This window comes from Chelonia mydas, chromosome 7, assembly GCF_015237465.2.
Source record: "Chelonia mydas isolate rCheMyd1 chromosome 7, rCheMyd1.pri.v2, whole genome shotgun sequence".
Taxonomy (NCBI): domain Eukaryota; kingdom Metazoa; phylum Chordata; order Testudines; family Cheloniidae; genus Chelonia; species Chelonia mydas.
This window is the reverse complement of record NC_057853.1, coordinates 1,109,271-1,131,871: the sequence shown is the minus strand read 5'-3', so window position 1 is coordinate 1,131,871 and position 22,601 is coordinate 1,109,271. Positions and strand designations below refer to the sequence as shown.

Genomic DNA, 22,601 nt, shown 5'->3' with positions numbered 1-22,601 from the left:
AGGCTCATGCTGCGGGCGGGGGGATGTACCCAGGGTTGCAGGCTGGCCCTGGCCCCACGCAGGAGAGGAGTCTCCAGGAGAGGGCAGCAGGAGACCGTTTGGTGGCTGACACGCGAGAGCGTCAGTGTTTTCAGATCTCAGTTTGCTGAGTGCAAGTTTCCTTCAAGCTGCCTGGTGATCAGATCTGAGGGAGGGAGGGCCTGTCCTACAGCATCCATGGTTCACACACACTCGGCCTGCTCTGCTTCGCACGCCAGCTCACCGGTGGCCTGGGCCTGTTTGGAAAGCTTTGGTTTCTCTTCAGCAGACCCAGTTTCCGCAGGGCTTCTTCCTCAGGGGCCCCATGGCCTCCACTCCACCGAGCAGCTGTCTTGGTTGCTCCTGAGGTCTCAAGGCTACACAACGCAGGAACGAGCACAGAGCTCCTGAACTTGACCCCAACTGCACCGTTGTGTCACATTCCTGGAGGGGATGCACGAGAACCCACTGATCTACACAGCCCTTCAGCTAGGGGCAGGCCTGTGCCTGGCGCAGCTCCCTGGCGGTTCTTCGGAGCCGGGCCTGTCCAGGCTGGGGCCCAGCTAGCTCCCCCGACGTGCTCAGCTGCTGGCTGGGATCGGTGCTGCTTCCCATTCGTCTCTGCCCTCCGCACTAACGGGCCAGGGCAGAGCTCTTAGCCAGGGCCAGCATGTACGGGGAAGCGGGGAGACGGCACATACTGACCAGAGCCAGGGGAGCATGGCACCTCCCGACCCTGGCCAGCCCTGGGGCCATGCAGTGAGATATCAGCGCAGACGGCTATTGCCAGGGAGGGCTGGCGGCCCCAGGGTCAGGACTGTGATTTACCCAGCCCCCACCCGGGATTGCGGGCCCTGCATGGCAGAGACTGAGGCAAAGAGAGAGCCTAGTTTGCTCTTCCCATTCGGGGCTCTCTGGAGCAGTGAGCCGGGCAGCACGCGCGGCAGCCAAGGGCACAGGGAGCCATTAGCCCAGACGCTTTACACTGCCACAGGCACCTTCCCTCCCCCCTGCTCCACCAGCAGGCCCAGGTGCCCCAGGCTCGGCTGAGCGCGGCCCGGGGACATGGTGCAGCGTCCCCCAGTACAGCCAGAGCAGCCTCGGGAGGGCCTGTGGCGACGGTGCTGCCCGTGGGAGCCCGCTGAGGTCACTCAATCAGACCGGGGCAGACAAACCCCGAACGCCGGTGGATATTCCACTCCTTAGAGTTACCAAACCAGCCTCTGTATCACCTCCCTGGGTACTCAGACGTCCACACAACGCAGTGCCCCTAAAGTGCCAGCCCCAGGCCTCCCTCCGGACACACGTCAGATACGATGATGATTACTGAAGATCTTCTCTCATCATATAAGAGAGCAGGTTCCCCCAGTCCCAAAGGATCAGGCCCCAGACCCAGGTCCAATGATAACTTAGATCTTACCCCAAATACGCGCTGATAGCCAATTCTCGTTAATTAAACTACAGTTCATTCAAAAAGAAAAGGGAGAGAGAGTTGGTAGAAAGATCAGTCTACAGACCGACCTGAGTTCAGTTCTTGAGCTCACGATACCGAGCAGAGATGGTGAGTGTGTAGTGGCCAAAAGTCCTTTTAGAAACAGTCCATAGGTTATAGTCCAATGTCCATGTCCAGCAGCCTCTTGGCCTGAGAAGACAACAGGCTCAACCTTCCTTCTCCCAAACATCCTGGCAATTAGCCCAGGGTAATTTATCATTAAACGGTTCAGATACAGGTTACCCCAACCTTCCCCGAGACAGAGAGACCACAACACTATTGCCCTCCAGTGTCTTCCTAGATCTTCACACTCCTGTTCTGATCTTTGAATCAAAGCCGTGGCAATAGACAAGACTCGTTTGCTGACATCACAAGCCCTGAGCCAGCATCTCCCCTTCTCTCTCTCACACAATGCAAACTTGCATTTCAAAGCTCTCCTCATTTCCATCTCTTCCTAAGCAGTCTCTAAAGTTGGGCCCTGGGTCAGGTCAGTCTGTGAGTTAATTAACTCTTTCTGGCCCTGTGTCACCTGTCAATGAGATATTATATTATACACGTCAGAGGGGCCATGGCCAGAGGGACTCCCTTGGATAGGAGTCCACACCTCTCTTGCGCCCCAGCTGAGTGAGGAACCAGTGTGGGCCCTGGGGCTGCCTGGCTGCTCCCAGCCTCTCTCACACCACCAGCTGGGTCAGGAACTGGTTCCTTAGAGCGATCCTCCTCTTCCAACTGAGCAATCAGCTGTGCCTTGGTGAGCTTTCCAATGCGGAGCCCCCTCTCTCTGCACAGCTCTACAATGTCCTTCTTAAGGGGATGGTTATAGGCCATCTCCCCGCTGTTCCCACGTGGTCACGGACTCACAGGCCTGTGCTCTCTCCGCTCCCCACGGTCCCTGGGAGGAACCGCTTCAGTGCGACAGCCCTTCTAGGGGGTCCACTCTCTCTCGGGGTTAAGCCGTAGGCCCCTCCGCCTCCTGGAACTGCACCTCTCTGAGCCTTCAGCACGCCCGTCTCTCGCTACTCCCCCTTCGCTTTACTGCTCCCCAGTCACTTACTGCAGGATGCTCTGTCCACGGGGTGCAGTTTATCCCACCTCTACCACCAGGTGTCACGGAGTCCCCGGGCGATGCTCTGGAACTGCGCCGTATGAAGCCAGGCAGGACTCTGGGGGAGCCTCCTCTCTGTGAGCATATTGTCACCAGGGCAAGAAGCTTCCACAGCTTCAACCTTCCTGGGTCTGACCTCGGAGTATTCAGCATCCCCTTCCTCCCCATGCGCTTCCCGCAGCGAGTCCGCCCAGGCAGGGCTCCTGGGGAAGCCAGAGGGTCCTGCCCCCGAACTCCACAGACAGACGTGACTCTCAGCCAGCCGGGGAAACAGAAGGTTTATTCGTCGACAGGAACACAGTGTACAGCAGAGCTTGTTAGCACAGAAATAAGTGACTTTCAGCCAAGTCCATCTTGGGGGAACCCTGGGCCAGACGCCCTGGACTCCCCCCTCCATCTCCCCAAGCAGACTGCCAGCTTCCAGCGACCCAAACTCCGACCCCCCCATTGCTCTTCCTCCTTCTCTTTGTCTTGCTTCCCGGGCACAATGTCACCTGGTCACATCCCTCACCTGGGTCTCAGGTTCCGAAGGGCACCGGTCATAGCATATGTGCAGGCAGCTGGAGCAGCCTCACCTGCCCCAGAGGTCTCAGCCAAAGTCAAACACCCCGTTCCCACCACTGAGGTATTGGTGCAGCACACAGGGAAACTGAGGCACACACAGTATTCATGCAAAACAGTAGAAGTCACCTAGACTCAACAGTAAGAGTTACATACAGCAGAACCAGGGAAAATCCCCACTTCATCACAGCCTCAGGCTGTCTCCCGGATGCCACTCGTGGGCTGGCCGCCTGCCGCCTCCTCTGTGCCACAGAGCCTGGAGCTGAGTGTTGCTCCCGGGGCGAGGAGAGACTTGGACCGGCACCTGCCCCTGAAGCCGCATGGCTCCCTCTCGCTGCCAGCCCTGTGTCGGGGGCTGGCTTGCCCCAGGACAGACCATCTGGCGAGTGTCTCTGGGAGGGCCCTGCAGCCCAAGAGGCTTCAGGCATTGCTGTGAACCAGGCCTTCTCAGCTGCACATGGGTCTGGTCAGGTCCACAGCTGCCCTTTTCCCACGGGATCCTGCAGGAAGGAGGAACAAGAGTCACAGATCTCATTCAATCCGTGACACTCCAAAAGCTGCCCCTGTTTTTGGGTGCGGGCTCCCGAGGCGGCCTGCCCTACACTCCCCAGGCAGGGGGAAAAGTGGGCAATCCCACGGGGGAAAGGGAAGGGAAACGTGGGTCTGCACTGCACATGCCGAACCACACCCAAGAGCCGCTCTGGGAAAGCCATAAACAAAACCAAGTGCCAAGTGTCAGAGCCAGAGCAGGAGACAAGGAGCCACAGTGGGCCTGGACCCCAGAACAACCCAGGGCTGCCAGAGACCCACGGCACCTAAACACGAACAGTGCCACTTCCTTGGCTCGGATCAGCGGTGACAGGGCTATGGGGCGGGGTGGGGGCTGTCTCCTGCCCTTCCCAGGCCTGGACTCAGTGGTCTACCACATCCTTTTAATCTCTGACTGAGGGACCATGGAACCCGCTGAGCAGCCAGCCCTGCCCGGGCCAGCTCCAGGCCCCTTCCCTCTGGGCACTGCCTCTCGACCCAGCCAGAACCAGCCCTTCCCCCAGCTGGGGCAGGAGGCGACTGCCCGCGCTTTGGGGTGGCGTTGGCGTGTGCTTGGGGCGAAAGCTTTCCGGGCAAAGGCTGGCGTGTGGCAGCACCCAGACCCCAGATGCCAGGATCCCGACTAGGGCAGCCAGCGCCAAGGTCAGACCTGGGGCCGAGAGTAGCAGAGACATTCGTGGTCGGGGACATCCGGGCTCACTAGCAAGCAGGGCCATCTGCAGGCAGACGCAGCTGCGTAGGGCGCCATGAAATGTGGGGAACCAGCCCCGTGACCAGCCCTATCCCCTGGCTGGCCCTCTCGCCCGCTGCGCCCACTGCAAGGGGCAGGGCCGTCCCTAGGGCCCCGGACAACTCCCTCCGCCCCACCTCTTCCCCTCCCCGCCGCTCCACCCCCAGCCCACCTCTTCCCCCAGCGACCCCGCACTCCCCAGCAGCCGCGGGAAGCGGAGCGGAGCGGGCTGGAGCCAGGCTGCTCCGCTTCCCGTCGCTGCCGGGGAGTGCGGGGAGACCGGAGCTGGGGCTGGGACCGGGGCCGGACCGGGGCCGGGGCCGGGGCTGGGGGAAGCGGAGCGGGTTGCTCCCACCCCCCAGCTAATCTCCCGGGCCACTCTGGGGCCCCCAAAGTGCCCCCCCACAGCTCCTGCCCCCCAGAGCCTGGGGCGGGGGGAGGCCCGGGGGGCTGCGTAGGGCACCCAAAGGGCTCGGGACGGCCCTGCTAGCGCGGGTCAGAGTCCGAGCCGGGGCTCAGCTCACGCGGCTCCCCGCCGGGGACCGGAGGCTGGGCGCGGTGTCACGGCCTGTGCCGCGGGAGGCCCCCCGAGGTGAGCTCTCGGCAGCGCCTGGGCGGCCCCCTGGACCGGGGCGGCGAGTTGCACGGGCTGTGGTGCCCGGGCTCCAGCAAATTCAGGGCCCGGGGGGCTCCGGCAACGTTCAGGGCCGGGTCTCTCCTTCGCGGCCCCCCCACCAAGCGTCTCCTCCCCCGGGCGTCCCTGCCCGCCCCGGGCCCTGGGCGGCTGCCCCTGCAGAGGGAGGCGGGGAGGGGGCGCACGGCCCCCCCCCCGGCAGGCGACTCCTGAGCAGCAGCCTGGGGGGGCTTGGGTGAGTGGGGCCCGGGGGGGGGACCCCTCCCTCAGAGCTTGCTGCTGCCGATGGGAGAGGGCTGGGGGGAGTCCCCCTCGCTGTCCCCCCACCCCAGCCCCGGGGCAGCCTGTGGGGGGAGGGGGCGGAGCCTGGGGGGCTGGGGGCGGGGCGCTGGGCAGGGCGGCTCCGCCCCCAGCGATTTCGGAGGCGAGTGAAAGGAGGCTGCGGAGGGCCCGGCAGGGGGCGCTGCACGTGGCAGCACCCAGTGCAGACGAGCGGGGACAGTCTAGGCGGCGGCCGGAAACGGCGCCCGGGCTCTCTATGGTGGCCGGCGCGGAGGCGGAAGCGGAAGCGGAAGCGGGCGCCGCTGGCGGTTGCCGGGGAACGGCCGGCCCATGAGCGCGCCGCGCGCTGCCCGGCGGGGCCGCCCCGGCCGCCGGAAGCTGGTGCTGCACGTGGACGTGAACAACACGCTGGCGGTGCTGGACTCGGCCACGGGCCAGGGCCCCGGCGCGGCGCTGACCGGCTTCCTGGGCGGCGCGGCCTGGGGCGCGCCCGGCCCGCGGGGTGAGGGGCCGGCGCGTTCGGGCTGCTCGGGCGGGGCCCGGCGAGGGGGGGGGTCGGTGCCCGGCGAGGGGGGGGTCGGTGCCCGGCCGGGGCTCGGCGGGGGGGGGTCGGTGCCCGGCCGGGGCTCGGCGGGGGGGGGGGTCGGTGCCCGGCCGGGGCTCTGCGGGGGGGGGGGTCGGTGCCGGGCCGGGGCTCGGCGGGGGGCGGGGGGGGCAGCGTGCCAGGCCGGGGCTCAGCACACCAGCTGCCTGACCCTTGTCCAGGCCTTTCTGGGAGCGAGGGCGAAGGAGGGTTTTGGAGGAGGAGGAAGCTCTGTAGGTGTGGAGGGGAGCGCTGCCCCAGCGTGAGGGGGTCTTGGAGAAAGCACACAGGTGCTTGTTTGAAAATGCCACAAGGGGCAATGGAGGCTGGCAGCATGGACTGATCAGGACCGGAGTCAACCTCTTAATAATGAACTAGAGAGGACAGTCACATTTCCTGCACTCCATAGCCTGAAGGGACCGCTCTGGTCCTCTCGTCTGAACGCCTGTATAACACAGGCCCAAATCCCTCCTTTTCAATGAGGTAGGGTGGGGGTAGGCCATGAAGGGACTTGTAAGTGAGGGCACATGGCTTATGTTTGGTGGGATAGAGAAAGAGGAGCCAGAGGAGGAGTGCAGAGGGGGGTGAAGAAGTGACATAGTCAAAGCAACATGTTAGGAAAATTATCTTTGCATCAACATTATGAATGAATGTGAGCAGGGCAAGATTGCATTTTCCCAGGCTAGAGAGCAGGATGGTGCAGAAATTGAGATGAGAGATTGGAGGAGAGTTTGAGCTGTGTGGATGGATAGGATGCAAAAAAATGCAGCAAGATGTAAACAGAGCCTGGAGGTGAGGAGCTAGGGAGAGGTCCAAGTCAAAGACGAGTGTCTTGTCCACATGACTGAAAAACGAGAGAGCAGGGAGAGTTTGGGGGAGAAGATTAAGAGCTTTATTTGAGCCATGTTGATCTTGAGCTGTGTGCTAGATATCCCTGAAGAGAGGTCAGAGACAGGTAGAGATTGTCATTTTGACAGGAGAGGGGTGTGCAGTAGATCTGTGACTCAGCACAGAAATGGGAGTTGAATTTGGTTTTGCACACGAGATTAGATCGAGATAAGGTACAGAGGAAGAAGAGAAGGACAGAACCCTAACAGAAAGCTGGAGGGCAGAGGAGGACCCCCCCCGGAGGCACTGATGTAACCATTAAAGAGATAGGAGGAGAACTTGGGGGCAGAGACCTGGGAGCTGAGGGAGTGCAAGGTTTGAAGAAGACCATGGTGAGTGGTGCCAACAGCAGCTAACCAGGAGAATGAGGCTGGAGTCCTGGCTCTGAAGTGTGGCTAGGCCAGGGGCGGGCAAACTTTTTGGCCTGAGGGCCGCATCGGGTTTTGGAAATTGTATGGAGGGCCGGTTAGGGGAGGCTGTGCCTCCCAAAACAGCCAGGTGTGGCCCAGCCCCCGCCCTCTATCCGACCCCTCCTGCTTCTCACCCCCTGACGGCCCCCCAGGACTCCTGCCCCATCCACCCCCCCCTGTTCCCTGACAGCTCCCTCCTGGGGACTCCTGCCCTATCCACCCCCCTCCCACTCCCTGTCCCCTGACTGCCCCCTGCCGCCTGCTTTCCTTCCTGACTGCCCCTGGGATCCCTACCCCCATTCAACCCCCCTGTTCCCCGCCCTCTGACCACCCCGACCCATATCCACACTCCTGCTCCCTGACCACCCCCCAAACTCCCCTGCCCTCTATCCAACCCCCCCATTCCCTTACTGCTCTGCCTGGAGTACCGGTGGCTGGGCCACGCACCATGCAGCACGGGGTCCGGCCGCCGGGCCGCGCAGCACAGAGACCGGGTCTGGCCGCCCGGAGCATTGCGCTGGTGGCACAGTGAGCGGAGGCTGCGGGAGAGGGGGAACAGCAGGGGAGGGGCTGGGGACTAGCCTCCTGGGCCAGGAGCTCAGGGGCCAGGCAGGAGGGTCCTGTGGGCCGGATGTGGCCCACGGGCTGTAGTTTGCCCACCTCTGGGCTGGGGAGAGGACATTAGAGACCTTGGCATGAGCAGTTTCCATGGAATACAAGAGGCAGAAGCTGGATTGCAGGGGGTCGAGGATGGGATTGGAGCGATAGCAATTGTAGACAGTATGTTCAATGAGTGTAGAGTGAAGAACATAAGAACAGCCAGACTGGGTCAGACCAAAGGTCCATCTAGCCCAGTGTCCTTTCTGCCGACAGTGGCCAATGCCAGGTGCCCCAGAGGAAGTGAACAAAACAGGGAATCATCAAGTGATTCATCTCCTGTCGCCCATTCCCAGCTTCTGGCAAACAGGAGGAAGGAAGGAAGGAGATGAGGCAGTAGTTAGAGAGGCAAGGGGGAGTCCAGGGTTAGGTTTTTAACGATGGGAGAGACAAGCATGCTTGTACTATGAGGGGTGCAAGTGAGAGGTTGAGGAAAAGAGTAAAGGAGGGTTTAAGGATGGGGATGGGTCCCTGGGGCAAGTCATGGGGTTAGAGGAGGAGACCAGATGAAAAATCATAGGACTGGAAGGGACCTTGAGAGGTATCTAGTCCAGTCCCCTGCACTCATAGTAGGACCAAGGATTATCTTCTAGACCATCCCTGACAGGTGTTTGTCTCACCTGCTCTTAAAAATCTCCAGTGATGGAGATTCCACAACCTCCCTGGGCAATTTATTTCAGTGCTTAACCACCCTGACAGGTAGGAAGTTTTTCCTAATGTCCAACCTAAACTGCCCTTGCTGCAATTTAAGCCCATTGCTTCTTGTTTGCATCTGTGACGGGAGAAGGAGGAGACAGTGGTGGGAAGGGAAAGCTAGCTGAGGGGAGAAGGACCGTCCTCTCATCAGTCTGTTTTCTCTGGGAAGAAGTTGACAAGGTCGGTGTAGAGAGAGAAATGGAGGAGGGTTTGAGGTGAGTTAAAGGTGGTGAAAAGGCCGCTGGGATTGCGTGCATGGGATGCAGTAAAGTTGGAGAAGTGGAGCTGTTTAGCCAGGAAGATGGTAGAAGAGAGATCACATTTATAATAGAGGAATTTAGCCAGGTGACAGGATTTCTGCCAGAGGTGTTTCACTGCACAAGCCAGGAGTGGAGGAAGCGGACGCTGGAGGAGAGAGAGGGCTGAGGGTCAGCAGGGAGGAGAGATGGGAGAGAGGAGCAGAAGAGGCGGGGGGAGAATGAAACATGGAGAGAACCAAGAGCCAGCTCAGTGGAAGAAAGGAAAGGGAGGACAGGGCAGAAAACAGCAGCGAAGTAGCTAGTGCTGGTGCCCAGGAAGTCACAGAAGGGCCAAGTGATGCGGTGTGAGGAGGGGGCTGCTGAACGAGATCGGGTGGTGGTTGGAGAGGGAACTTGGCAACAGCAAGAGCAGTGCTTGGCGGAGACTCAGTCAAGGGCACAGGCGCTTGGTGAGTTGTAATTTGAGTCACACATTGATTGACCTCTGTGCCTCCTTACTGGGCACTGTTGTTCTCGCACCCCAGAAGCAGAGAGAATGGAGCTGCCATACAGGACCCGTGTATGGGGGTGACTGTATTTGAGTAGAGCTGGTTCCTATAGGGTAGGGCTGGGCCTTTACTGGTGGAGGAGCTGAGAACTGAATAGTTATGGGAAATGGATTTCCCTTCCTCTCCCCATCTCCCTTCAGAGGGGAGGGGCCGCTGTCAGCAAAGTCTCTGACCTCCCGCTTCTCCCTCAGCCACGTAGCTCGCCTGTGTTGCAGGGCATGCCTTTCTGCAGCACTGTGCATGAGAGCAGTGGGTGTGAAATGCGCACAACTCTTCTGTTGCTGTCTGTTCCAGGTGAGTGGCAGTGGCTGAGCGACTCCCCCTCTCTGCTGCCTCCCTGCCCCGGCGCTGTCAATTTCTGTTCTCAGTATGGCCGCGATGCTACGTTCACTGACACAGCAGTGGGGCAGCGTTTCAAAAGTCTGCACGCACACTACTTGCAGCTCCTGGAGTGGCAGGGCCAGCCGCACGACGTGTTCTCTGTCAGAGGCGAGCATGCCAAGCACTACCACTTGATCCTGCCTGCCTTCTTCCGTCTCCTGGAGACGCTGCACCGGGAGGGGAGGTGCTTTGCTGTCATCTTCAGGACCTTTGGCACAGACCTCCCCCGCATTCTCCATGCAGTGCACTGTGCCTTGGAGGGGCAGCACCCCCAGTTCCCTGCCCTGCGAGACCTCTCGGTGGGTGCACCTTGGAGAGCCTCCCTGGAAGCAGAGGGCTGAGATCTTTATGGATTCTTTTTCCCTGCAGTAGCTTCTTTGAACATACTCTGAGCTGCCTTTCCAGGCAGCCCCGTACTCCATAAACCAGACTCCCACTTGAGCTGCTGCCTTATTAAAATGCTGACCTTTGGGTAGCAGCAATTTGCACAGCTTCTCAGAAGAGCCTTTTAGCTGGAGAGTGTGGGAGCAAGTGAGCACTAGACAAATCCCTCCTCAGGCTTGTGAATTTTCATGTGCTTGTGCTCCCCACGGAGTCTCTGTGTGGGAGGCGGTCACCTAGCCGTGTGGGCCAGGTTCGGTAAAGAGATTCCTGTGCCCTCTGGTGTGGCCAGGGGAACCTTCTGGTTAGAGCATAGCTGGTGATGTCACCCTCCCAGAGCAGTGAGTTTGGGACTAAAAATCCCAGGGGTCAAACCGGCTGTTCTGTGGAGCCTGTGCATGCTCCTGAGGCATGGAGTTGTGGGGCGCACACACCTGTGTGCTGTGGGAAGTTAACCAACTTATAGCAATGGTCCTTCGCATACAGCTGATTTCCAAGCTGGAGGCTGGATTCTGTCAGAGAGTCTGACAGACGCAGCCAGCAGCCCATCTGCTTCCATTGCCCCTGGGGGGTGAACTCTTCAGGCTTTGAGTGTTCCAAATGTCTCACTCCCCTGTGGAGAACTGTCCTTCTCCGCAACATGCTGCTCATGCCGCCTCTGGCACTGGAGGCTGTTTGGGGAGGTAGCGGTTGTCACTGTGTTATCCGTGTGTCTGGTTTGCAAACTGTCCATCCTGTCTTCTCCCAATGACATTGCAGCTCCCGGTGGAGCTGACTGCGGGCCGAATACGCTGCAGTCGGCGCGAGGTGGTGCTGAGCCGGGGTCCGGAGCACGTTTCCACCAGGGATGATGGGAGGAAACTGTATAGCTGTTTCAGCTCCCTGCAAGGCTTGGGTGGCTTCCAAGACGACTTTGACTGGTGAGACCCAAGCGGGACGTGACTTGAGCTTCTTTCCCACTCCTTGCACAGTTCCACTGTCCCTGCCAGCCCGCGACTCATCCTTGTGAGTCAAACCCCCATGTGTCACCCTCAGGAATTCCCCTCGCTCCCTGGGGCTCATGCCCACGGGTCGGCTGGTCTGCTGTCCTGGCTGCCTGTGGCACAATCTTTATTTAGCCAAGTCGGACAGAGCTAGCTTCTTTCCTTGTAAGCCCATTTCCTCCTGTCCCTCTTGCTTGTCTCTGAACTCCCTCCAATTGGTGACTCATTCTGGCTAGGAGTGAGGGCAGAATCCCTGATGGCTTGCCCCAGAACTTGAGAGAGACAACAACTATTTCCTCCTTGCCCCATTTCCTGTCACTGCAGGGGAAGATGTTATCCAAACCCATTCCAAGTCTCCCGGGTTTGGATTGCCTTGAGCCCCTGAAGACAGTCTGACTGGTCCAGGCTCTGTGCTGCAGGGAGTCAGCTCCCTGAGGGGCACCTGTTTTCCCACTTGTTGTATTTCAGGTGGGCCAGAAATCAGTTCTCCTCCCAGGGTGGGAAGCCCCTTTGGATTGACCCACACGACTCTAGCGTGCACCACATCTGCATCGATGACAACATTCGACTGGACGATTCAAACACCATCATTTGTCCCCAGGTACTCAGCCCTGCCTTGCACTGGGCTTTCAGGCCCCTGGTGGGGATTGCCAGGCTGGAGAGGGTGGTTTGCTGGACTCCTCTGCCCTAGACAGTCCCCAAGGAGTGCAGCAGGGTGGAACTGGGGGCCAGGAGGCTGGACTCGGAGGGAACAATCCGTGCATCTGCTGAGGATTAGAATGAACTCATTTGTTGGCACAAAACAGCAAGTGTTTTTTCCTGTACTTGCTGCATGACAATCTCTGTCCTCCGCTGGCATGAGTCACTCTTACTCCCTGCTGGGACCCAGTTGCCAGCCAGCCTCCCTCTGAGTGAGGCTGAAGCTCGTTCACGCTGCTGGATTTAAAGGGCAGTTTTCACACTGGAGAGCAAAGAATATTTATAGAGACAGGAATGTGCCTGGCCTGTCACTCGCTATTGTGGCACTGTTTGGGTTCGAATAGCAGCCTTTCCTTCCCAGCACAGCAGAGGAGCCTGTCTCCTTTGCTGGGGTGGTGTGGGAGGGAGCATGGCAGACCGTCGGGAGGGGCTAGCAGCAGAGGGGCGGCAGGGCAAAAAAGGTTAATTGGACTTTTCACCAGCATGAAAGTCTCTCTTGACTATTTGCTGTCTTGTTCGTGATACGGACTGTTATTGGCCCCAGGAGAGCCCTTAGCCGGAGGAGGTTGTTTTCAGATAAACAATGTTGAAGGCACTTAGTGGAGCAGAAGTCTCCTGCCTGCAGGCAGCTTCTCCCTGATTGTCTGCTGCCAGGAAGCCAGGTTCACCCAACTCATTTGCTGAATGTCCGCTTGAGCCCCATTTGCCTGCAGAGAACCTGTCCCTTCGCCACCCAGAACTGAAGCCCCTTTTTTTTTTAAAGAGCAATGCTGTAGAGATGACTCAGGCAGCTGCCCGTTCTCTGACTCCAGACAGGCTTGTTGGTCCGTGGGTCAGAGAGAGGGCGTTCTAGCCACAGGCTCGGCTGGGCATTCTGTCGTCAGCGCTCTGCTGGCTGCTGATGCGGGAGTCAGACTAGACTCCAGCTTGCTCTCCGCTAACCGTACCAGCCCTGCGATGCCCCCTGAAGTAAGAACTTGTTTCTGTCAGTGAAAGCACCAGCTATACCTCAGACAGCCAGGGAGCGCAGCTGTGCGTGTGGGGAACAGCCTTCCTGCGCGACCGGGGTCCAGTCGCTTACCCTCTCTGTGCCTGGGCCCCAGTGGTCCTGAAAAGCCTGATCCATGTCATGGTGCTGGGATGGTAAATCCACTAGTGGCTGTGAGCTACTCAGGCACTCTGGGGCTGGGGCCATGCAGCAGCCTAGTCAGCTAAAGGAGGGGCTGTTCTTGGCCGCACTTTTCTGGCGTAACTACTCTAAAGTACAGCTTTCTTCTAGCTATGTTTTGTGCTTCGCCCTCCCTTGGGAACGGCTCAGCTTTGTGGTTTGAGTAGCCAGTTCCTGCCGTGGGAGACTGGTGCAGAGCGGTGGGGAGGGAGGCCGGAAAGGGGGATGGAGAAACCTGATCTCTTGTTGATACCATAACGGAGGAGGGGTGGCAGCTTTCTGCCTCTGCCACCCTCCCAGCTCTGGAGCAGATCCATGCACTTCACCTTACAAATGGAGAGGAGGATTGAAAGAACCCGGCTTAAAAAACGAACCCTTTCCAGGACATCTGCTCTTCATCTCCTGGCAGTGCACTTGTGCAGAGGGTGGCCCTGGCACCTCCTGTCCTGCTGTTCTCCGGCCCCTCACATGTACCAGTGCTCAGGGATGGAGTAAAAGCCTCAGCTTCACCATCCCTTCTTCTCTTTTCCCCCTTGCAGGTGTTTTCAGAGAGAGGAGGCAGCTGCACCAGGCTGGCTCCCACCTCAGAGCTGTATGATGTCTGCCTGGTGCAGACCAATCTCCTGGAGGCCATTGCTGATGAGAGCTATTTCCTCCGCTGCGTGAGAAGATGTGAGGAGAACTATGAGCGCTACCTGGCCAGTGCTGAGAGCCAGCTGTGTGACGCAGAGTGAAGTCACTCCGGACCCAGCAGCTCGGGGCGGGATGTGAGGGCCTTGGCCAGTTTCCCCGTGGGCTGCTCCCAGTTTGCAGCTGTCTGCAGTTTGATTCCTAGGCTGGGCCCCTGGCCCCATCCCACCCACATCCCAGTGGAACCGATGCACTTGCTTTTAGCTGGCCTCCCCTTCTTCCAGCCTGGCGTGTGCTTCTGAGCTGGAGGCAGGAAGCTCCAGAAACGCAGGTGTCTGCCTGATGCCCTGCAGGAGGCAGCCGCTTCCAGCCGCGCCCGTCACAGCAGCACTTCCTCCACTCTTGGAGGGGTTTGGGGTTTTTGATCGTGCCTCTCAAGATGCCTGGCTGGGGCAGTGCTCCTGCGGGTGACCGGTGTCGGATCCACCGTGGCTCTGTGGAAGGGACCATCTCTCTGTTCTGTCTGTACGGCGGGGTTGGTGCTCTGGCTGTGCCGCAGTACAAATAGTCGTCATAATCCCCTACCGTGTTTTCCTTATTGCGCGACGTGTCTCGCATTGTACAGGCGTATTTCGTTAGAATGCCAGTGTGCATGTCACGTCACCCCTGGACAGCAGGGCTCTCTTCACTCAGACCTGGCTGCAGGGCAGCTCACAGCAGGCCTACAAGTAACGGGGTAATGCTCTCCGTCGCTTCTGAAGGGAGACTCCTGCCCCTTGGGTCCCCATTCTCTCCCCCCCCAACCCCCGGTGCAGAGGGAGCAGCGCCCCTTACGGGAATGCTGCTAAAAGGACTTTGATGCGGAGATGAAGACGGTGACAGGGCACTGGATGGGGACTCGGTGACCTTCATTCTAGTCCTGTCTCTGACCTGCTGGGTGATCTTGGGTGAGTCACTTTCCTTTCTGCTGTTCCCCGGCTCTGACTGCTACCTAGCTGCCTCTGTGCTCCAGCACTTGTGTGGGAACTGTGTTCCAGTCTGCTTCGGCACAGAACCGTGCGAAGCCCCTCCAGCTGTTCTGGCAAAGACGACACCTCTGAGGAGATGCAGAGGCCAGAGTAAAACCGTGTGTGTGCTGTTCCACTGGGAGCTACAGCAGCTCCTGGGGCTGAAGGGGGATGTGGTGAGAGATTCTCTGTTACATCCCTGTTAGAAACGCTGGTCAAGCTCACTCACGCTTGTGAAGTGCTCTCTAGAGTCATGGGAAAAGTTACACTTGATCTTAGTCAGATTAAAAACCCCATCCAGCTGGGTGCCCATTAGCGGGTGTTGAGGAAGGGTATTTTCCAGTGAGGGAGTTCAGGATGCCTTCTGCGTGTTCCCACCTCCGGGCTCGTGAGCTGCAGTGGCCCTGCAATCCAGAATCCATGGTGTTGTGGTGGAGCACTGTTCTGTGGAGTGTAAACACTGCCTAAGGAGCGCTCGGCTTCAGCACGCTGGGGCAGGGCCCCACCTCCTGCAGAGTCAGACACTGGAGAAGACGGAACTCAAGGTGAGTGTCCCAGGCCCCCATCTGGGCCATTGGAGGGGCACAGGAGAGCCCTGAGGGGCATGCTCTACCTTTCTTTGTGGTAAACCACCTTGAATGCCCTGAGCCAGAATGTCTCTGGTGCCCGTTGTGTTAAAATGGAAGCAGGGCATCCATGCCCAGTCCCACGGAGGTGTCAGATATAACCTGATGAAAGGGCATGCCAGGTTACACTGGTAAGCAGGGTCTCTGGCAGAAGAGCGGTTGCCTTTGTGGAGTTTTGTATCAGAGATCCAGAGGCCCCACCTTTGTGCGGGGATGAAAGTGAACTGAAGCTCAAAAGGCTCGAACAATAGCCTTACCTTCCTGAGAGCCAAAGTCGAGCTGCGCACCCGGATGCCTTGGCCGCTAGCACAGCCAGGCAATTGGTGAGACCCTGCAGCGCCATCGCAAGGGCAAAGTGTAGGTTCTGTTGACAAACCCGAGGGGTAGCTAGGCTTGGCAGGACCTGACTGTGTTGGTAAATGGCGATAAACCGATTCTTATGGACAGATTTTCACTTCAGTTCGTGTCTATCTGTCGATGATGGTCCGGCGGAGTCAGGACACTGCTGCTTGAGAACTTAGTTTGATCTAAAGCTGTTTACTTTGTATTTTGACGGGCTGTTGACACTGTTGTAATGGTTATAAAGCTTTACCTTTGTGAATCTCAAAGTCTACTGGCATTAATTCCTGTCTGCCCTCCTCCATAATCTCCTGCAACGGGGACAATCTAAATGGGTAAAAACTCCTTAAAATACCCAGTGATATTATCTATAGATTATAAAATACAGTTTGGCCAAGCCTAGGTCTAGCCCCGGAGAGACCTACTTTTGGGACTCGATCTAGCTTCCAGCAGCCGTGCTGCTTGCTCGTAGCTCAGTGTAACAGGTGGGCAGACCCCCAGGCTGAAGGACGAGCATGTGCAGTATCGTCTAGCCGGAGCTTTGACAGCTCGAGAAGACTGGCGTAGTCCAGCTCACCCCGCGGGGAGCTGACAGTGCTCCTGGTTTGTGTCCCATGTAGGGCAGTCGTGTTGCCAACACTGCCTGATAGCTGGCAACGCTTGTCTCCGGGGAGGCCCCGGGACCTCCTCACACCTCAGTGCATCCAGCTGCAGTTTACACGGGAATCCAAGAGTTCCAGTCTGGGCTCTTCCTAGCTGCTGCTGTCACAGCCCAGATTTGTGTGAGGGTAAAAACACTTGGTGCGTCTCAAGGCCCTGGAACAGACTGATGGCCATCTCCAACAGGGGGAACCTGTCATGGTGCCCGCAACTGCTGGGGGGCTGCCGGGCCAGGTCCAAGTCGAGCTCAGAGCCAGCAGTGATTCCTCGGCATGAGTGTGGCACAGAGCTGATCCCACAGCTGGGGCCAGGCAGTGCGCACCTGGAAGAAGCAGCAGTTCAAGTTACAGACTGCCTGTGGTCCTGGGGAATCTGTCTATGGTGTTAGCATTGCAGTGCCTGCTCTGGGGCCGCTTCGCACCTGGAGCTACTCAGAACCGACGCCAGGCTGACTACTGGTGTGTAATATTTCTGTCCTTTGGTCAGTGAAGTCCAGACATCTTATTACCCCTCCTGCTAGAACTCCCCTGAAAGAGGTGGAAGGGTTTTTAATGGGGCAAACCCTGCTGTTTTCTAATCTCCTGCTAGTTAATATATTTACTGAAACAAACATTCCGCCTGAGGCAGAAGCCTGGTATGGGGCATTTCAGCCCAAATGGTAAAAGTTTGGCAAAGTTGTAAGCAACTTGAACCCAGGGTCTTCTAGCGGAAAGGCACCCTTCGCTGTAGCCATTGCGGCTTGCGCTGCTTCCAGTGAGCACGCTGCTCTGTTGTAACCTCCCTGCACCAACCGCAGCGCTGTGCCTTCAAGCTTCTGTGTGGCTACCCGCGAGCCCATCCATTAACCTGAGTGGGCTGGCTGGCGGGTCCTAGGGGCATGCAGGTGAGCGCTGTACCGGCTTTACCCCTCGAGTCCTAGGTGGAAACAGGAATCCCAGGATCAGCCCCGGTCTTTGTCCCGGTTTCTCCTTTATGATACGTATGACCGTCTAAGGGTGTGTCGACGCAGGAGGGTAACTCCCAGCAATGCTAGTTATACCATGTGTGTGCGCTAAAAATGGCAGTGTGCCTGGAGCGGCCAGCTAGGCCCGCTGGCCCAGCACTTCCCGCGGGGTTCAGCCAGGATTGTACTCAGGGCGTGACACCAGCCCGCGGCAACCGCTGTATTTTTAAGACACTAGCTTGAGCAGAGCTCGTGCTGGTATGTCTCCTAGAGCTGGAAAGTGCCCTAGCAGCTCCAGTGTGGACGTACTAGTGGGTGGGGCAATTAGGAAGGAAGTGAAGGCAGGAAAGATGGGTGTTGGGGACAGGGAGCCAGCTGCTTAGAGGTCTCAGGCCTTGGGGTGGAACGGGATCTGGAGGAATCAGAGCTGAGTGTTAGAGAGCTTATTCCTTCACTCTCCCACTTCCCTGGTCCTTCTCGCATGAACAGAGAGCAACAATACCCGAAGTCCAAAGGTGCAAACAATTCGATGTTTATTGGGGTGAACTTCCAGCAAGCTTAAATACAAGTTCCTTTTCCTTATTTTCGAATCCCAACTTACTTCCTGTTTGCCCCTAATTTATATAGTAATATTCTTAGCTATACCTTAACCAATCATTCTACTGAAATTTAACTAACCAATCCTAACATATTGTAACATGATTAGCTAACCAATTATATCCCACCACCTTAATTAGATTACACCCAGCAAAATTAATTATACAGCAGACAGGAACAATCACAGAACCAGACAGAGATTATACAGACAAACAATAGCAAAGTGGGAAAACAATACAGAAGTGAGGATTTCACATCCCAGCTATTGATAAGTGAGTTCTTGCCAGACAGGATGCTATCAAACTGTTTCCTTTTACATTTTCTAGGCACTTCCCTTTCTTTGGAGGTGATAGGACTTATCAGGACAGGATTGTATTCAGGACAGGATTGTATTCCTAACAGCCCAATAGCACCTTCTTTCAATGTGGCTAGTTTGGAATGTGAGGATGTGACTGTTCGCTTCCTGGCTTATGGCTGCCTCTGCTGCTTAGCCAAAGGCCTTAGCCTAAGAACAGGGCCTCAAACTGTCACAGTAAAAGAAGGCCCTTACACCAGCAGACAGTGATTTTGATTCTTTCTTTTATACCTCTAGAACTAGCCAAGTAATAAGAATACCCCTAAATTCTTAAAGTACAGGCCTTTACAGACAGGCCTGAATATCTATATCCTAACACTCCACCCCTTTTTTTTCTTTTTCTTTTGGGATCCTCCTGCCCAGGTATCCCTGGAAAAGCATAGGACATATGGCGACACATTTCCTGATAGGGCCAGGCATCAAGGTGGAAGGTGTCGATGCTCCATCTGTCCCACTGCCCCTTGTGTAGTACCATGCCCTGCACCTTCTCTCGTACGGGCATACTACACCTATTCCAATTAGTGTTCCAGACTTCCCAGTATAGTGGGCCCGAGAAGGTTGGGTCCGGGTTGTCTAGTACACTTGGGGGGCTTACTACATTACTTATAGGTTATAATTAGTGGCTGTTCTCTAGGGGGTTGTGCCCCCCTTGATCGTTTCCATATGCAATGTAACACACATATAATTAACAATACAACAGCTGCTATGATAATCCACAGCAACACCGAGAGTCCTGACCACTGCAGTATGGTCCAACATCCTGGCCACCACCAAAAACACTGCTTCTCCTCCTTTGATAAGGTTAAAATTTTGTCAGCGCCATCCTGTAGTGTGTATTGTAAGTGTGTCCAACTGTTGGCGCTTGCAGCAAGTTGCTCTTGTAATCTTTGTGTACTTTTGTCCATATTGTGTGTCCATTGAATATCTACAGTGAAATTTGGTATTGTCCAAACCAATTCAACTACTTGGTACGGTATGGGGTAGTAGGTGCTGGTTCGATTGTTTACAACGATTAAGTCCACTGATCCATTGGTGCACCATAGTCCAGGTGGCAGTGTATAGAAGCTCATAATTTTGTCATACACTGGAAGGATTTTGCCTCCTAGTGTTATATTGCAGGATTGGATACATTCCCAACAGAATACACCGTACCCCATATACATTACCCCTAAATGCCCCCCCTTTGCAATAGGCCATTGATCCTGCTCCTCCATAGTCATAGGAGAGGGGCACATCCATATTCCTCCTCTGGATATACAACTGCTTAATGTGATGACAGTCCAGTTTACCCCATTCCATCCCCCCCACCTATTCCCTAGTGGCTCCCAACGTGCTCCCCCTTCCCTACTTACTCCCATAGGGGTCAAGGGAACCACCTTATTTGCATTTCCTTCCCATGGTATCATAGTAACAATTACACAAGAACTCTCCCCACAGGTCGGGGATGTTATTTTCCAGGTAGATGGGTATGTTTTTGCAATTGTGGATAGATATGGGCTAGCCTCCCGATTTAATACTGAAGGCCATTGTTCTGACCAAGCATCTCTCATAATATCCATTAACATTATTAACTGAGCATTTTGAATACCTACGCACACTTCTCCCCATGTTAGTCTTCTGAAGCCATCCTCTACCCATGTCACCAGGTCCCCTGCCCAATGAGTTAACTGCAGGTTTACCTCTACTGCTGTCCTCTACCCTGTGGCAACTGCTGATAGATGCTGTGCCATTAATTCATTAATTTGTTGTTGAAATTTCACATTTTGGCTTACTAATTGTTTGGTTACCCACTCGTCCCCCAGATTCCATGTACCCAGCATAGTGTTCCCAGCTGCCCACAATCCCCTTTTCCGACGACGATTCCAGGTGTGTCCCCTCACCCATGCATTGAATTGTTGTTTCAATCCTCTTATGTACATACTACAGTTAGGATGGATTTGGTCCACCCACCATTCCTTGGGGCGTACCACCCATGTAATAGAGTGAAAGGACACGTTAAAAAGTGCTGGCTGCACCTGCTCCCACAATGGCTCCCAGACATTTGCTCGTCGGGGAATATTCTTGGCTCCAGGCTGTGGCCACTTTAAATTTGGATTCTTCCAACTTGGCATCCATATCACCTGTAGGGTTACATTCTGTAAAATGGTTAACTCATCGTACACCCAGCGTCCCAAAGGGGATTTTACATCTAATGTAATATGTACATAACAATCACACCCTCGGGGATTATCTTCCATGGAAGTACCATTGTGGTTACATATGGTAACATCACACCCTAAATGTGGGGCCCTATTTTCCCAAGAGGGTTCATTTGCTCCAGGGGACCAGAGGGTTATATTCTTTGGACCCTCTGTAACAAACCACATAGCTGGGTAACTGTGTTTTCCACTATCGTTAATCATGGCAGCACCCAGGGAGTACCATGCGATATTTCCTGATAAATTTGATATTCTCCACTTGGTTGGGATTCCCCCATCTAATCCATAAACCATATACCGACACTGCCAAATTCCTGTTGGAGTATTAGTGGTACATCTTTCTATGGGGAGATTCTCATAGTCTTCATTAGCTTTATTACCACAGGTTGCATGTGTAGCCGTCCATGTGTTTCCTCCTTTTGACACTTCACATCGTGGGATCTGAATAGAATTTGTAAATGTGACAATTGTGATTAGCACTAGTAATTGTTCCATCCAGGGCCAGGGAATTTTCATCCTTTTCTCCTTTTTGAATTAACCTGTAATACACACATAACAAAATTTACACGTCCCCTTTCCCAATCCCCTGTTTGTACCTTTTTATTTGCGTGCAGTGAACCCACTCCCGTCCTCCATTCTCTGTACCCAGTAATAGCAGACTGGGCCCTAATTGGTCAAGGACAAGATAGGGGCCCTTCCATTTAGGAGTTGGGAATGGATGGTGTTGACCTGGAATCTTGTACATCACTAGATCTCCCACCATGGGTAGATTACGCTCCCCAGGCAGGTCATACCATGCTTTGACTCTTGCTGCTCCTTGCTCGTCTCGCCAGGCCACCGCCTGCTGTACTTGTTTTACATGTTCGATTAAAGTTAAAATCCATTCTTGTGTTAAGCCATGTGTAGTGACTTCCCCAGGTACTGGGGTAAGTAGATTTTCCCACCGTTCCATAGGCCTTCCCATGAGAGCTTCATATGGAGAAAATCCTGTGCCCTTTGATTCTCGGGCCCTTATTCTCATTAAGACAAAGGGCAGTAACTGTGACCAGTTTTTTCCTCCGATTTCCACTCCCTTTCTTAGCTCACTTTTAATGGTGCGGTTCATGCGTTCCACCTGCCCCGCAGCCTGGGGGTGATAAGCAATATGGAACAACTGTGTGATTCCAGTGAGGGCTGATAGCTCCCCTAACAGATCTGACCGAAAAGCAGCTCCTTGGTCTGAGTCAATCACCTTTGGGACCCCCCAGCGAGTGAATACCTCATTTACCAGTATTGCAGCAGTTACCCGGGCAGTTTGATACTTTGTGGGGAAAGCTTCCACCCACCGGCTGAAAGCATCCACTACCACCAACATGAATCGGTTTTTCCTGTGATCTGGTGGTAAGGGTCCTGTGTAATCAATCTGTATTCTTTCCCATGGTCCCCTTGGGGTTTGTCTCATTAATTCTCCCCTTAGCACCTTGTGAGGTGGGCTGTGCCTGGCACAGTCCAAACAACGTTCCAGATGTGATTTTAAATCAGCTGCCATTCCTGGCCACCAGCACAACCTTTTTAAAGTTCCCAGTGCCTCCTCAAACCCAGGGTGTCCCCCTGCCAAGCTTCCATGCACCCAGCTTAAGAAAGCCGTCCGACTTCCCTGAGGGCACAACATTACTGGTCCCTCAATTGTTAAGACACACCAAATCCCTTCCATTAGTTCCACCTTTGGCACATGCCTGTCCCCAAGTTTCATGATGCCTTCCAGTCCTGGGTCGGATTCCTGCAACTCTCGAATTCGCCCTCCCCGATCTGTATCCACCCCGCTTCTTGTTATCACTGCTACAGGCACTCTCTCTTCTGGCTCCCAGGGCCATGGGGGTGCCTCTGTTGCAGCCCGCCTGGCCTCTACGTCAGCCAGATTATTTCCTTTGCTTAGGGGTCCTGTTTTCTTGTGTGCCTTTACCTTTACCACATTGATCCGTGTAAAACAGTGACTCAGCTCCTCCACTCGCTTCCACCAGGTAGCATGCTTGATTGTGGAGCCGTCTGTTGCCCTGAAATGATTATCTGCCCACCATCTCAGCATTAATGTGGCACCACGAAATACATAATCTGAATCTACCACCACCCAACATTCTGGCTCCAATTTGGGATCCACTTCATTTAAAGCTGTTAGCAAGGCTGCCAGTTCTGCCTCCTGAGCTGACTTTGCTTCTAGTGAGAAACCAATCGTGCTGACTGT

The 22,601-nt window shown here is 55.8% G+C and overlaps 1 protein-coding gene across 2 annotated transcripts; it reads left to right on the top strand.

The window, feature by feature from the left end:
* Positions 1 to 5,537: 5,537 nt before the first annotated feature.
* On the top strand, positions 5,538 to 15,896 carry LOC114020861. 2 transcript variants are annotated; one of them, XM_037904687.2, is made up of 5 exons: positions 5,538 to 5,873; positions 9,708 to 10,093; positions 10,935 to 11,095; positions 11,627 to 11,759; positions 13,565 to 15,896. In XM_037904687.2, exons 1-5 carry the CDS (start codon positions 5,702 to 5,704, stop codon positions 13,757 to 13,759), a joined length of 1,047 nt encoding a protein of 348 aa, XP_037760615.1. In that variant the 5' UTR covers positions 5,538 to 5,701; the 3' UTR covers positions 13,760 to 15,896. The 2 variants fall into 2 exon arrangements, with proteins under 2 accessions (XP_037760615.1, XP_043407937.1); XM_043552002.1 differs by lacking the exon at positions 5,538 to 5,873 and adding an exon at positions 8,586 to 9,314.
* Positions 15,897 to 22,601: the final 6,705 nt, after the last annotated feature.